Consider the following 14,464-nt stretch of genomic DNA (forward strand, 5'->3'; position numbering starts at 1 on the left):
ACACCGAGTTGTCCCTCCCCCCACCCCCTCCTCGTCAATGGACTCTTCCTCCACACAACATCCACCGACGTTACACTTCCAAGTTGGTAACTTTAACCGCTTGGCGATCGTGGGAAACAACGACCGCTGGTAAAGAAAACAAAACGGCTGTCGGTCTATCGGTAATACAAAGGCGCGTGTGGATAACGACGAGGAGGAGGGAGCCCACAGCTCTGCAGGCGGGTTGTGGTACGCGCCGTCTCCATGGCAACGGGGAGGCTTTCGTGAGGCCTAGGCCAGGCCGTCGGTGTTTTATTGACGCTTACTGTGGTATTTGTTACTTCGTTATAATATTAATGATGATGATGGTGGTGTTGTTACGTTACGATAGCCGTGATTATTGTTGTTGTTATGATTGACTAAAGTTTGTGGATTCACAGGTGAGGTGCGAGACGCAGTCGCTTTAATAATGTAACGGGGTTCGAGGCGGTTTGCGTGTTTTGAGTTTATAGTGTAATGTGTTTATAGTGTAACGTGTTTTATAGTTTAGTGTAAAGTATTTATAGTGTAACGTGTGAATGTAGCGGAACGTGTTTGTACTGTACGGTAAAATTGTGTTTGTAGTGTAATGTGTTTAGTAGTGTAAAGTAAAACGTGTAGCATGTTTTGACTGTAATGGTGTTTGTCTGGAGTGTAACGTGTTTTGTAGTGTAACACGTTTAGGGTAAAGTAACGTGTTTAAAGTGGAACGTGTGTGTATATAGTGTAACATGTTTGCACTGTAATGCTATGTGTTTGGAGTGTAACGTAAGATGCAACCTGTTTATAGTGTAACGAGTGCTTGATGCAATGTGTTAGTAATGTTATGTGCATTGCCATGTGTGTTTAGTGTAAAGTATTTTTGGATAATGTAACGCGTTCATAGTGTCACGTGCTTTTGTTGTTCAATTCATATTATTACGCTTATGTACCCGGCAAATAAAATGTGTAAATGATGAGCAAAGCCCATCATGATCAAATAATAATAACAAATGTAGGCCTGGAAACTACAAGTTGAAAACAACGTGTGCTCTTGATACCCTTTTGATGTCTTGCTTGGAAACGCATTGAGGAAAGCCTCGCTGAGTCTCATGGCTCCTTTTCAGGAGGTGTCCTGCCAAGTGTTCGCACTTGGGACCGATGGTTGTTATCTTATATATTGATATAAATTGTTATCTCAGTGGGGGAATGCGTCGTGTGATTTGATTCTCTCATTGGGGAGCAAACTGGAAAGCAAACTGGGAAGCATCGGAGGCAAAGCCACGCTCCAGAAGTCCTGTTTGCACTCGCAATTGTTATTGAACGTATTTTATGATTTAATTAATATGCATTGTTATCTGTTATTTAGTTAACCCTTGTATGTCATTTCATTCAAAAATATTGTTATCCGCAATTCCATGTATACACCTTATCTGTCATCAATCAACACACTTAATGTTATTCTTGGTTCTTTCGGTAAAGTCACGTAGAAGGTAAATAATAAAAATAAAACAATTACATTCTCACGACGTTTCGATTGCAACACAAGCAATCATCATCAGGTGTGAAACCCACAGCAAGAAATGTTTATTTAACTTTCATTATTTTATTATTTCCCTTCTACGTGACTTTACCAAAAGAACCAAGAATATGAATCCCTGCAGTCACGAAAATTTACACTTAATGTGATTGCCTCTTAAAATGCGTTTTGTTTTCCAGCTTAGTCAGAAACTATTGACATCCTCTTTAGGGTGACAAAAGCTAACATAACTATTAGAGTTTACGTTTCAAATACCCATGCCGTCTTTACACCGACAGATAAAGTGCGTGCGTGTGTGCGGGAGCTCAGGCGAGATGGACGCATCCCGTTGTCGTTGAGGCGGCCTCTCTTCTCCCGGCTCTTCCGACCTCCAACAACACCACCCCGGCCAAGCAAGCTCGGAGCTCTCTCAAGAAAGGAGGAACAGACACAATGTCCAGTGCCAGCCTCCCTCCTGTGGGCAACCTGCCACACTGGAGCCGAGTCACCAGCCTCGACCGTGCCCACTACCCACGGCCTGTGGATGGGGAGCGGCCAGTCCACCGCCTCAACGTTCAGCCAGCCCCGGTAGAGGGCATCACCTTGGCTGTTGGCAGCGGTGGGTGGGACAGGAAAGGGTCAGGAGACGTGAGGTCAGAGTCTGGTGCGGGCTCTTCAAGGTCCGAGCATGGCAAGGCGACTGCCACCGGTGGTGTCGAGGCGTCGAGCCTGGCTGGCCGCAGGATTTTACAGCTCGAACGGAGCCTGGAGTTCGTGCAGAAGGAGCACGCGGACATGCTGCAGAGGCTGCACGCCGAGGTCGATCGACTCACGCGGGAGAACAAGGGTGAGGCCAACAGGTGTTCATGGTGTTCACGAAAATTAGTTGTGAAATATAATCGTCGACAAAGTGTGTTTTCTTTTTTGTCAAGGGCAGCGGAGGTCGGGGGAAATTGCACACTCCTCACACCGACGTTTAATAACTCGTAGGGGACTGCTTTAGTCGACAAGACTAAAATAACTATTAACAGAAATCCAGGCTTCACGAAAATTCCACAGGTCGTCGTGGACTAGCCTACGATTAAAATAAAATATTAACCAAATCAGGGCAGCAGTGGTGGTGTAGCAATTCCCAATGCAAGCGGTGCAGTTACATCAGGGCCCAACAGGGGCAAAATGGGGGTGGAGTGGGCTCAGGCTCCAGGGGAGAGTGGTGGAGCCTTTCCCATTCTTTGCACCGATGCCCGTCGTACCCATGCCACGCCACTGACCAGCGCTGCCTGCTGCCGGAATGGCAACCCCGGGGGTTGTGGTGGTGCCACGGGTGCAACATCAAGCACGTTCATGGCATATTAAGCGCGGAAGTGGGTGCTGAAGATAACACTAAGTTATTTGTGACACTTGAATGCACTTTGTGCGTAACTCAGTGCTTTGATCTGATCCTGTTGATTCTGGAGTTGGACTTTAAACAGAGAGACTTGGAAATACATTTTAAGATTATTATTTTTTTGTAAATGATGAGAAACTCTTGCATTTAGACTGTAAAAAAATAAGAATATTAATTTCCTTAGTGACTTATTGTGTACATTGTTTCAATACTGCAATCTCATATTTCCCTTTAACATTTCTGGCGGTGTATTATTAAAACGTGGCTGCACACTTTGATAAATGTGATTTTTTTTCTATCCGCAGATCTGCAATTCATGCTGATTGTGAACCAGAGGGAGCTGCATTCAAGTGAAGGTATTGTAGTTAATTAGTGCCTCCACTGCTGCACGTTGACTCGTACACTCCTAAGTTACCGTAACAGAATAAATACACCTATCTTCGTCTCTTAACATGCTTTTTTATCTATGAGCTCATAGGTCTATTTATTCATAACACATAGTTCTCCACAAAAACACTCAATGAGTTGTAATAGCTTTGTTTATTGTTGTGCAGAACACGGCCCAGTTGTATAAAATATATTCGTTAATGAGACCCAAAATGTTGATAATGGCCAGAATTAGTTTGAACAAATTTGGATCGAGGATATATAGAGTAAAACCTTGAATTGCGAGTAACTTGGTCTGCGAGTGTTTTGCAAGACGATCAACATTTTTAAATGAATATTAATTTGATAAACGAGCGAGGTCTTGCAATACGAGTAGTACGTGTATACGCTTTGTCTGCCGAGCGTCACGTGATCACAACTGATGTACGAGTGCTTTGGATTACAAACACGTTTCCGGAACAAATTATGCTCGCAGTCCAAGGTTTTACTGTAGTTATTAGAACGGAAGTACAATAGATTCATGATATTGAATCATATCACTACATGTCCTCACCCAGAAATAAATAATGATAGTTGAATTTAAGCAAAGAATTGACACGTTTGTTTCGTGTGCACTGTTTTGATAGAGAGAAGTTCTATTGATGCATCAGAAAGCAATGAATCGAAACTGAGTCGCTCAGAAAGTTGTGAGCAGTTCAGCGGTGAGTAATACATAAACTACGGTATTTTGTCAGATATTTTAACATTTAATTTCTGCAAAACCTACCACTATTGTTCACCTATCTAACCCATTTATACTTTTGATTTTATTTGTAAATCGACAAATGTGCTTGGACGTTGATTCGTTTACATCGGAAAGGTTGCCCTATTCTGGGTCACACGGTGCATAATCTTTGGCAATTTCTCTAATGGTTGTAGAATTATCAAAAAAGATCATACTTCTGACTTGGACATCGAGAATATGCTTATCCTATGTGATGTAGGTGTAAACTCAAAAGGGTCCGGGACAGAGAGAACAAATCAATCAAGATCAGAAAAGGAGGTTGCGCAGGCAATAAAAAATGATCACCAAGTCACGGGGTCTGAAGACTCCAGTGCTCATCCTGTGCACGTGACTGGGGGTGCGCTGAAACGAAGACCCCTACATCAAGCTGCGATGATGGACAGGGCGTGGTACGGCACCTTTTTTCTTCATTGTCAAGCGGTTGATGATTGATGTTGCTTTTGTTGCAACTGTAAACTTTTAAGTTTAAACGTTACCTTTTCTTGCCGATTACACTGGTCAACACACTTTTTCTGGCATAAGGTATTCCAACGGTTTTAAGGTAAATTTGGGGTGCTGATTCCAAATCTGGCATCAGTTTTTGTCTATCACATCAGGTTTTTGAGATATCAAATATAGCATTTTCAATAAAAACTGCAGAAGAAAAATATTAAATAAATGTGGATATCTACATAAAATTATATTATAAACACACTATCCTGAAAATAAAGCAGCATATTTTAACACGAAAGCAGTCACTGACTCGCAACAACTTGCAATCCTAAGTGACAGTTAATTTCGGGTAAAATCTATGAAAATGGGGTATGCCAATAGCATAAAAATGATGTGATAGAGCAAATCTGAGATCAGATTTGGAATCAGCACTCTGAAATTAGTCTAAAACAGCTGCAAAAGTCCAGGCCAGAATAAAATGGGTTTTTTTTTGTTGACCAGTGTTATTGTATTGTGAAATGGGTATGCTGAAAAAAGATTAATGGGTGGTGTGCCGCCCTAACCTCCTGAACTCTGTTTCGGAGTTATAAGTAGAATACATACTGCATGTCAGAGGTAGGTTCTCAATCTTCATATGTGACAAGGAATGCAGTTTTAGCAATTTATCTGTACTCTTATGCCTGAAGGACTTAAATGTGAACTACTATTATGTGGTAGTTTCAGGAAACAGCCATTTATAATTGAAAATGTATTTTAATAACTATTATTGAGAGAGGAATATTGGGTGTTCTTAAAGCAGTACATACATCTTAGTCACAGATATGACAAACGATACTTTTAATGAAAATGAGCAAGTTGTGTGGGGTGTGAGAAAAAGTTTATCATTAGCTTTAATAATCTTGATTTGAAGCTTTCGTGACTGCAGGAATCCATACTCTTTGCTTCTTTCGGTAAAGTCACGTAGGTAGAAAAACAATAGATCACGACGTTTCGATCGCAACAAGCAATCGTCATCAGGTGGGACAACCACAGCAAGAAAAAACTACTTCAGTAGTTGTCATCAAACATGAACCGCTTGACAATAAAAAAATACTCGGTAGTTTTTTCTTGCTGTGGTTGTCTCACCTGATGACGATTGCTTGTGTTGCGATCGAAACGTCGTGATCTAGTATTTTTCCACCTACGTGACTTTACCGAAAGAACCAAAGAGTATAGCTGTAATAAACCTGTTAAAATGATTTCATATTTAACAAGGGCTTAGTTTTCAAATAGAGAAATGAAACCACACTGAGTGAGAAGAGGGTGATGTAATTATTGAACAAAAGGCATATATAGTGGTTGAGCAAGTCGTGAGACTTTTCAATGGAGTACTATTGTACAATGCACAGAGTGGCCCTTTGTGTGCTCTTGGCTCACAGGGCGGACACAGCCCAGCAGACATCATCACCCATGCTGCTTGTGCAGGCAGGCAAGGGTGGCCTGGCCCCTGTGAAGACGTCATTCGGTCTCGCCGGCCCTGCGTCCATTCTAGAATTCCAGCAGTTGGTTCGGCGCCTGCAGAAGGTCAACCAGCAGCAGGCTGACGAGGTACATCAAGTCGTGCAGGAATTAAGGTTCACTCTTACATGGTTGGCAGACAATGGAGGGAGAGGTTTTTGTAGAGGTGGAATAGAAAACTCATTCTCGGACTATTCCAAGGAATGTTAGGTTTGAGATAGGAAGCGAATTTGCAGGGATGTTGGGGGGGTCCAACATTCCCGCACCTCCGATTTAGCATGGTTGGCTACGTAGGGTGCGAAAGACGTTCAACATGCATACATTCGAGTACAGTCAGGGTTGTCTTAGTATGGGATGGACTGTAGCAGTCGAGGTGTCTTGAGAGTTAATGGGTTTGTCCTGGATGAGATGGAGGCATTGATGAAACTGGTTATATAAGGGGTCGGTGACGTATTTTAATGGAAATGTTTATTGGTTTTTTTACTGTTTTCCCCTATTTCATTAGTGTCGTGTGACGAGATTATGTATCCATTCAGAACGCTCACAGGATAGTGGATACCCATGTTTTCAAAGCATGGGTCACAGAAGAACAAAGGCACACAGAAAACCATGGCTGCCAGTGTAGCTGTGCCTGCTCTCTGTTCTCCCTGGGTATTCTTAAACTTGTTTTTATTTTCTACTTTTATATTTGAATACTTATTATATGATTATTTGTTGATTTTAAAGTATTGTCAGCATTTCATTCTAAGTTTGATTTAGTTTCATCTTTTTAGTCTCCAAGGCCTACCTCTGCTGCTTGTGATTGCCTCCTGTTTCCTGCTTCTTTTAAAGGTCAGTCTTATTAAACCTATTCACATCTTATTTTCCTTTTTGTTGTTCACTTTCAATGTTTCATTCACTTTACAGTTTTGATATTTCATTGATTTTAAATTCAGATAACTTTAGCCATTTCATGATCCTCTGTCAGGCCTATTCTACACTGCTTGCTCTATGCTATATTTTCAAGCTATGCTTAAGTCGAGAAAAAACGACAAACTCCCCCCCTTCCCCTCCTCCCGTGCCTATATAAAGCCACAACAGCAGATAATTTTCTCACCTGAAGACGGACGCTTGTGTTGCGACCGAAACGTCGTGTTTTCTTTTACTTTTTTTTCTATCTACGTGACTTTACCGAAAGAACCAGAGGGTACAGAGTATAATTGTATCTTGTGTAAATTTAATGGCAAGGAATCTTGCACAAAAGAATTCCATCAAACACTTTGCTGAATTTCACTGTAGCACTGTATTAATGGCAGTGAATCTTGCACAAACTATGTCATAAAACACCGCACTTCATGTCACTGTAGCACTTCATTTAACTCACCTCCAATTAGTTCGAAATCACTGCTCTGAAACTTTATTTTCTTCTGCTTTCGCTCGCTGGGGTTATCATCAATTTGAATTTGATACAATGTCTGGAAAATCTGAGAAATTTATATATTTTATAAAAAAAATTAGAAGCTAAAATTTGACTTACCTTTTGTTTCAAGTGCAGAAGAAATAAATAAAGTCACCATATACACTTTGTTGGTGCGTATAATTATTTGATTACCTTTCAATAAAGAAACGTCAAATTGAAAGCGAATTTCCGCTCGACCTGCGGGAGTGTTAAAATCTACCCGCTCATGATTATTAATGAGGGGGGGGGCCTCTTTTGCAGTGACGTCACGTGCGGATGTAGCACTGCTGCATATATTTATTTTTTACCGTCACTTTCTGTAAATAAACGTCTGCGTAGAATTATTTATTTGAGTAACTTTCAATAAAGAAACGTCAAATTGAAAGCGAATTTGCATGAAACAAAGTATTGCTTATGACAGTAATGACGGGGGGGGGGCTCGTTTGCAGTGACGTCACGTACAGATGTAGCACTGCTGCGTAGATTTATTTTTGACCCGTCACTTTGTGTAAAAAAACGTCATTTGAAGCGAATTTGCGAAAAAATATCTTTCCACTCGGCCTTCTTCACCCGCTCATGATTATTTTATTATTAATGAGGGGGGGGGGGTGCGGCATGTTCAAGTTCATTGATTAGGTATAGCCCAGTGAGCCATTCGCCTCTTGAATCGGGTGCAACCGCAACAAACAAAAACATGAACAAAAAACATCTTAAAGTGAATATGTGACTAAGTGCAAACAAAATCCAAGAAAAGACAGCAAAATATTGCAGAAAAAAACACCGTACACCAACGCTGTGTGCAAACATCCCAGTGGGATGCAAGAGTGACGTCACGTGCGTTACACACATTTCTGGGCTATTATAGTAGTAATCCTGGAGAAATCTGATGAGCTATGAAGTTATATTTCAGATATCCAGTCGTTGTGGGTCATAACGTTACGATAAACAAAATACGAAAAAGTATAGGAAAGGTAAGCAAATCGCTCTAAATAAATAATTATATTAGATTAAATTGCATAATGTATATGTAATAGTATGATATCGAATCACGTTTGCTTGCATGGTCTCTCTATGATCCAGTGTATTCTGATTTTCAGCAAGGCCATTCTATGAAAACGCCTCTTTTATATGTGGTCAATGACCTAGTCTCTTAATACACATGAGATGTGTTTTACCACACACCCTACTGCAGGCATTTGTTCATTGCACGGCAGTCCTTGGGGCTGGACTATCTAAATTAAGTGATAAACAAAATTGAACATGATTATATTTATGTGGACACCAGTGACTGGGATGACTGTCAACTTCACTTAAAAATCTGTTTAATTCAAACCCAGGATCTCAGCTGTGCTGGTTCGAGTACACGAACCTCTCTGTACCACCTGGGCCACCTCTTGTAATGAGAACCTGAATCTATGGATGACCAAATCCTACCTGCTTAGTCTGGCTGCTCTCCTGAAAACCAATGGTTGTCCTCACTTTCCATCTCTTCAGCTGCTGCAGCTGAAGACGAAGCTGAGGAATGCCGCCATTGCAGACAGGCTGCCTGCCAACTCCGTGCTTGTGGCCAAGCCTCTGTTCTCCAGCCGCTCAAATGAGCAATGGTACCAAGCAGATTACTATACAAGTTATTTTAGCTCAGACTTCACAGCCTTCTACCCAATTCCAGTTATTAACACACCAAAGTGAGGGTGTGTTTTTTTTCTCCATACAATATAGATGTTGTATCGTATCGGTGTGTAGTCTGCGTGGAGGGCGATCGCTGGTATGACACGATAGACCACATGCAAAATCACACCAGCAGCCACGTGGTATGGGTAGAAGTCGTTTCAATGCAAATTCAATGGCTTTCTCCCACCAAGGGGAAAACTCACCAGCAATGTCATCCATGAGAAGTGCACACAGGTGCGCTCACACCCCGTCCTCCACCTCCTATGCCCCTCTACGTGGGATCGCACGAGACTTAGTCTTTTCTTTAGCCCTACATCTAGACTAGATGCAGACTTTCTGCTGCAACACATTCCAAACAGTAGAGACGGAGTTGAGTTAGCAACAGGACAAAGTTAGGTGGGTTTTATTTATCAATTGACATTCCTTTTTGTCAATCCATCCCTGGATGAGGGCATCGCTAAACTGTGATTAGTCTTATTTGACCATGTTTCACAGTGCTGGTCAGTGCAGGTTCGGGTAGGTGAGAGGCATAGCCGTGGAAGCATAGGACAGCAACATTTATTTTTTTTTAAACAAAGTGATTCATGCTGCTCCCACACACCTCCATCCCACTGAGTAGGACATATAACATCTGCCTTGGGTTATATAAATTCACCATCAGATGCAGCCAATTGAAGTAATGATGGCTTAACTGATGAAACATTCCACTTTTTATTCAACTGAGGTGTTCAATGGCATTTCAAAAATCATTGGCAGGTCACTGGGCATTACCTAGTTGAAATTTTGCCCGAGCCCTGGACATATGATTTAGCAACTTGAAAAGCAGTGCTACTTTTATTCATTGTCTTCAACTTTTGCAGGCAAACAACCAACAGACTACCTAAAATACCCATCAAGAATCCAGTCAAAAAAATGTAAGTTGGGCAAAAAGCAAACCATAACGGACCTTTATTATCATTATGTAAAAGATTATAAATACAAATTCCAAGTGAAAAAAATATGCACATAACCATATACCTACCTAGGCTTTTGTGTTCAGCAATGAAAGGTAGTTAATGATCTATGCAATTACAAAACATCTCTGCTAGCCTTCATTACTGCCAAGCCATTGCTTTCAGAATATGTATTTATCCTGGAGGAATCTGATGAGCTGTGAAGCTCTTTCACAGATGTCCAGTAGGGGTGGGTCAGCAAGTTACAAGCTTTCTCATGCCTCTCTCCAAATTACAACAGCCATGTTATGTACTTTTGTTTCACAAATGGTATTCCATAATTATACAAATAGTAGAGTTTGAGTGATTTACAAAAAAGTGTTATTCAATAGCAAGATCATAAGCCATCTTCAGTGAATTGATCCTGGTGCCAGGATAATGTCACTTTCAACAGTGGAAGTGTACCCAATCTTGGGGATTTCACTCGCACGTCTTGACGCTCTGCTATTTACATTCCTCCCCTTCACGACAGGCCTCCGCGAACGGAACCCAAGCTGTCCCTGCCTTCACTTGTGCAGCCACTCAGAAGGGAGGTTGCACAGGATGGCAGGGAAAAGGACAGCCAAAAGATGCTGCCCAGCTAAGAATACAAAAACGTTGCATGTAATAGCACACGTTTCGAAATGCAATCAACTAATTGTCCCCCAGTTTAATACAAGATTAACGTGTTTCTTTACATTTGTCATTTATATTCTTGAAAACACTTCATAATGTTCACCATATTGTACAAGCATTATCAGTTTTTTTAAAACAAATGGGGGGGATTTGAAAATTAAAGGAAATATTTATGTACAATTGTTGCACATGGCATCCATGGTGCCGGTGCAGTGTTGCGCTCATGCACATTATTTACTCTGATCAATGCCAAATGTGGCCTTTTCAGAGTCGAGTGGTATATTTCATGCCACTGTAGTGGAGTGTTAAGTGATAAACTATTACGTTTATATCATACATTTGATTTGCACAGCATTTGTAAGCAATGCAATAAAATGCTGGAGCATGTGTTCCTGCTTGAATTCTGATGGCCTATGTTGTGTTAAAATTGTCATTTAAATTGAAAACAACAATAATAAAAATATGCTGACATGATGAGCCAAGTCTATCATGATTGTACGTCTAATCACTCGATGTAACGCTGCAGTTGCCATCAAGAACAGGTAACACAGACCCATCAAGTCGTACTTTTAATACATTATATTATCCATATTTCTGTTAACTGCCCCCGACTGGAAACACTCAATTTTCACAGTAAGCATATACCGAGTACATCAAACAGACGCTGGATGCAGGTGAGAGTTAGGTGAGCGTGAGGCAGGCTTGCCGTACGCTCAGCGCCCAGGCATTGAGTATGGCTGTCACTGCATGCCGGTCGGGCAGCTTCATGATGCGCGACTCCAGCATGTCGTGAATGGCACGCAAGAACGGGCTCGCCTCTGTCACCAACAGACAAACAGTCCCATCATGACCATTCCCCTCCCCCGAACCCCCCAAATACACTCACATCAGTTGCACATGAGACATGAATCACGTTGCCCTCATTTGTATCCACTGCACATGTACAGCCCTTGAGTCAACCGCTGCTGGATGAGGGCCTGCCCATGCCATGCAGGTTTAACGAAGTTACTTGACTATACGTCGGCATGTTGGTCAGTCCGGGTTGGCGAACGGAGAGAATATAGAGGAATTAATAAGTGCAACGATGGGATTTGCTGCACTCCCCTCTGCTGCCCACAACGTAGCTGCGCAGTCCCGTAATGCTCGCTATGCATAGCAATCACCCAACCAAGCATTATCCAGGCCAAAATTCTTGCTTAGCTTCAGAGATGATCTAAGAAAATCCCCTGAAATGCACCTGAACCATCTTCTCAGCTACACACGAACAAGTGATCCATTTGCAAAACACATTGCCCTTCTATTATAAATAACGAAATGTCTCTGTATAGCAGCCTCACCGTAGAGGTTTTGCAGGTCAACCCACTCGGGGCTCTGGTCAGGATAATCAGCCGGCACGCTAATTTGCAGGGGAGGCACCATTGGAAGAGACTTATCATCTGCAATAAAAAAAATGTGTGCGTGCGCGTGTAAATGCAGCATATAGCAAAACCATTAGAATATTCACTCTGCTCCGATCTGAAGGCAAGTATCAGATGAAGATGGCAATAATAGACCTAATCACAAGAATAGATTCCAGCTACAGTTTACTATCGATTATCCCTGAGCAGATGATTTGGGTTGCAGATAAACAGTGCTTATTGGTGCCTTTTACATGCACGCTGACATAATTATCAGCTGCTCCTCACGTGAAGGACAGTGACTCATTGACCATATGACTGCAACCATATCAGCAAGTAAACCGATTACTTTAAGAAACTATTAAAACATATGACACATAGGGTATGAACACAATACTTTTTTGCTTAATTTGCATTGATGCATTCTGTTTTTTCTTTTATCCAGGCACTCTTCTCATTACCCCAGATAACACAGCATTTAAATGTTACTTCATAGAGGACATTGAAAACCATGTTTTTATCAACATGTACAAATAAGTCTCAATAATACAGGCAGTCCCCAGGTTACGGAAGAGTTATGTTCCCGAAAACGATCCGTAAAGCGAATTTTCTGTATGTTGGAAATTGGAAAACGTTCTTCCTAAATCAAGATAAAATCCCATAGCTGAAAAAAGTTGTGCCTCCCCTACCCGATTACTTGTTAGTTTTCTCTAAGTTCTGTATCACACTGTCGTCCGTTTTATATCGCTACCTATATTGCTGTATATATGCTCTGCACTTCCTATGATTATTTAATTTAATCGAATATCTACACTAACACTACCCATAATTAAACTAATGGAACACATACTGTATCCATTTGTTTATGAATACCACAAAACATTTTAATATTAATTGTTAACAGAAAGCCGTCACTTCCGAATGTTCGTTTACAGTGCATTAGACTAGGCCTAGAATTCTCCGATCGCTGTTGGCTGAGAACATAAGCAATCGAAGTGTAATTGTGTTTAATAAAGTACATACACTAAATAATTAAATAACCTTCACATGAAGAAAACTACGAGACGATGTGGCGGGTATACACATGGTGACATTGTAACAGCGTGACTGAGCGGCTAACCACCAGCACCTTGGGGGGAAGATGCTGCCTGCCTTACGCCTCGCTCCACAGTATTCATCCGCTCCCTCAGTGCACTGCACTATTTGCACTTGCCGAACTAACGCAACAATTTCCGCATATTGATTATTTTTACATGATTTCTGGGAGCATTTCCATAAGGTTCGGATTTCCCCAAGACCCACAACCCGTAGACCTACTGTATTCCATGTGAAAGTGTTCAATGTTTACTCACCAAGCTTGCATATCAGGTGGACCGTTCCATTGTTACTGTGATGGGAGGGGTCCAGGTTAACCATGAATTTTGGATGTAGCCTGGCCACCTCCCCCTGCAGGACGTTTGGTATGGTCTGCTTCTCATCCTCCTCGTACTTGCGCTTCTTGGGGGATGACACTGGTACCCTGTCCGCAGAGCAGCAGCAAATTTAAATTACAGCAGCAAATTTAAATTACATCATAGACAAGCTTTTCATACAATTGAAGCAATAATTATTCAACCCTCAACCCTGCTTAGCTGCCGATAAGTAACGAGATCGGGTGCATTCTGGGAAATTTGGTTATAGGCTGATATATATATATTTTTTTTTCCGGCCAAAGCAACATTGAGTCTTGGTCAAGTGTAGCGGCTGGGACTTCCTGCTTACGCGACAGGCGGCCCATGGATAGCCAGCATGGCGGGGCCGAACGTTCGTGCCAGCGAGTGGTTGAAGAGGGGCGAGCGGCTTTGCTGCAGCACGGCGGTAAGCAGCGGCTGACATAAGGGTGCCTGCTTGTTGGGTGGCACCACCTGGGGTGGCGGAGGCGTGGGCTGCAAGCAAACGCAAGTGCGCGCACACACACACACGTGCAATAAACGTGTACGGTAAACACTGACATATTTTGAGAATACAACTGGAAACGTATTGATCTAATGTTATGCTCATTTTTAAGCAACTTAATAAGCCAATGATTTTAAAGGTTATCAAGTAAAATCCATCCACTTCATGTGTGCACGCAATTTTATATGCCATAATCATGTATAAACCACTCATCATAAACAAAATGCTACATTATTATAGTCTGTAGACACACATACAATGTGCAGTGAGCAAAATATGCACGAGAGGCCATAGTAAAAGTGACCAACTTGACACAGAAAGTAAATAAGTGTTAGCATCATTTCACAGCCTTAGTCTTTCCCTCCAATCAAAAAATGCTTATATAAACGTTCACGTGCTGACATTCCATATAT

The 14,464-nt window shown here is 41.7% G+C and overlaps 2 protein-coding genes across 18 annotated transcripts in view; one reads left to right on the forward strand and one right to left on the reverse strand.

Annotated features, from left to right (window-relative positions):
- LOC144719492 (uncharacterized) lies at positions 1–11,206 on the forward strand. 12 transcript variants are annotated; one of them, XR_013585603.1, is made up of 11 exons: positions 20–129; positions 1,847–2,363; positions 3,209–3,259; positions 3,917–3,991; positions 4,274–4,463; positions 5,925–6,093; positions 6,540–6,654; positions 6,777–6,834; positions 8,936–9,045; positions 9,973–10,026; positions 10,577–11,206. XR_013585603.1 is itself a non-coding variant. In XM_078595463.1 (9 exons), the coding sequence occupies exons 2-9, from the start codon at positions 1,970–1,972 to the stop codon at positions 10,686–10,688; spliced, it is 1,155 nt and encodes a 384-aa protein (XP_078451589.1). In that variant the 5' UTR covers positions 1–129; positions 1,847–1,969; the 3' UTR covers positions 10,689–11,206. The 12 variants fall into 12 exon arrangements, 8 of the variants coding, with proteins under 8 accessions (XP_078451589.1, XP_078451594.1, XP_078451592.1 ...); XR_013585602.1 differs by lacking the exon at positions 6,540–6,654; XR_013585601.1 differs by lacking the exon at positions 6,777–6,834 and having other exon boundaries at positions 10,577–10,614.
- The window catches only part of MED15 (mediator complex subunit 15), a 19,219-nt gene continuing 14,786 nt past the window's right edge, over positions 10,032–14,464 (reverse strand). For all 6 annotated transcript variants that reach the window (XM_078595459.1, XM_078595458.1, XM_078595462.1 and 3 more), the window contains 4 exons: positions 13,878–14,041; positions 13,469–13,635; positions 12,057–12,155; positions 10,032–11,537 (listed from right to left, as the gene is read on the reverse strand). In XM_078595459.1, coding sequence (XP_078451585.1) covers positions 11,401–11,537; positions 12,057–12,155; positions 13,469–13,635; positions 13,878–14,041 — 567 coding nt within the window. In that variant the 3' untranslated portion in view covers positions 10,032–11,400. The remainder of the gene's footprint in view (positions 11,538–12,056; positions 12,156–13,468; positions 13,636–13,877; positions 14,042–14,464) is intronic.

This window comes from Lampetra planeri, chromosome 6 (genome assembly GCF_965212315.1).
Source record: "Lampetra planeri chromosome 6, kcLamPlan1.2.h2, whole genome shotgun sequence".
Taxonomy (NCBI): domain Eukaryota; kingdom Metazoa; phylum Chordata; class Hyperoartia; order Petromyzontiformes; family Petromyzontidae; genus Lampetra; species Lampetra planeri.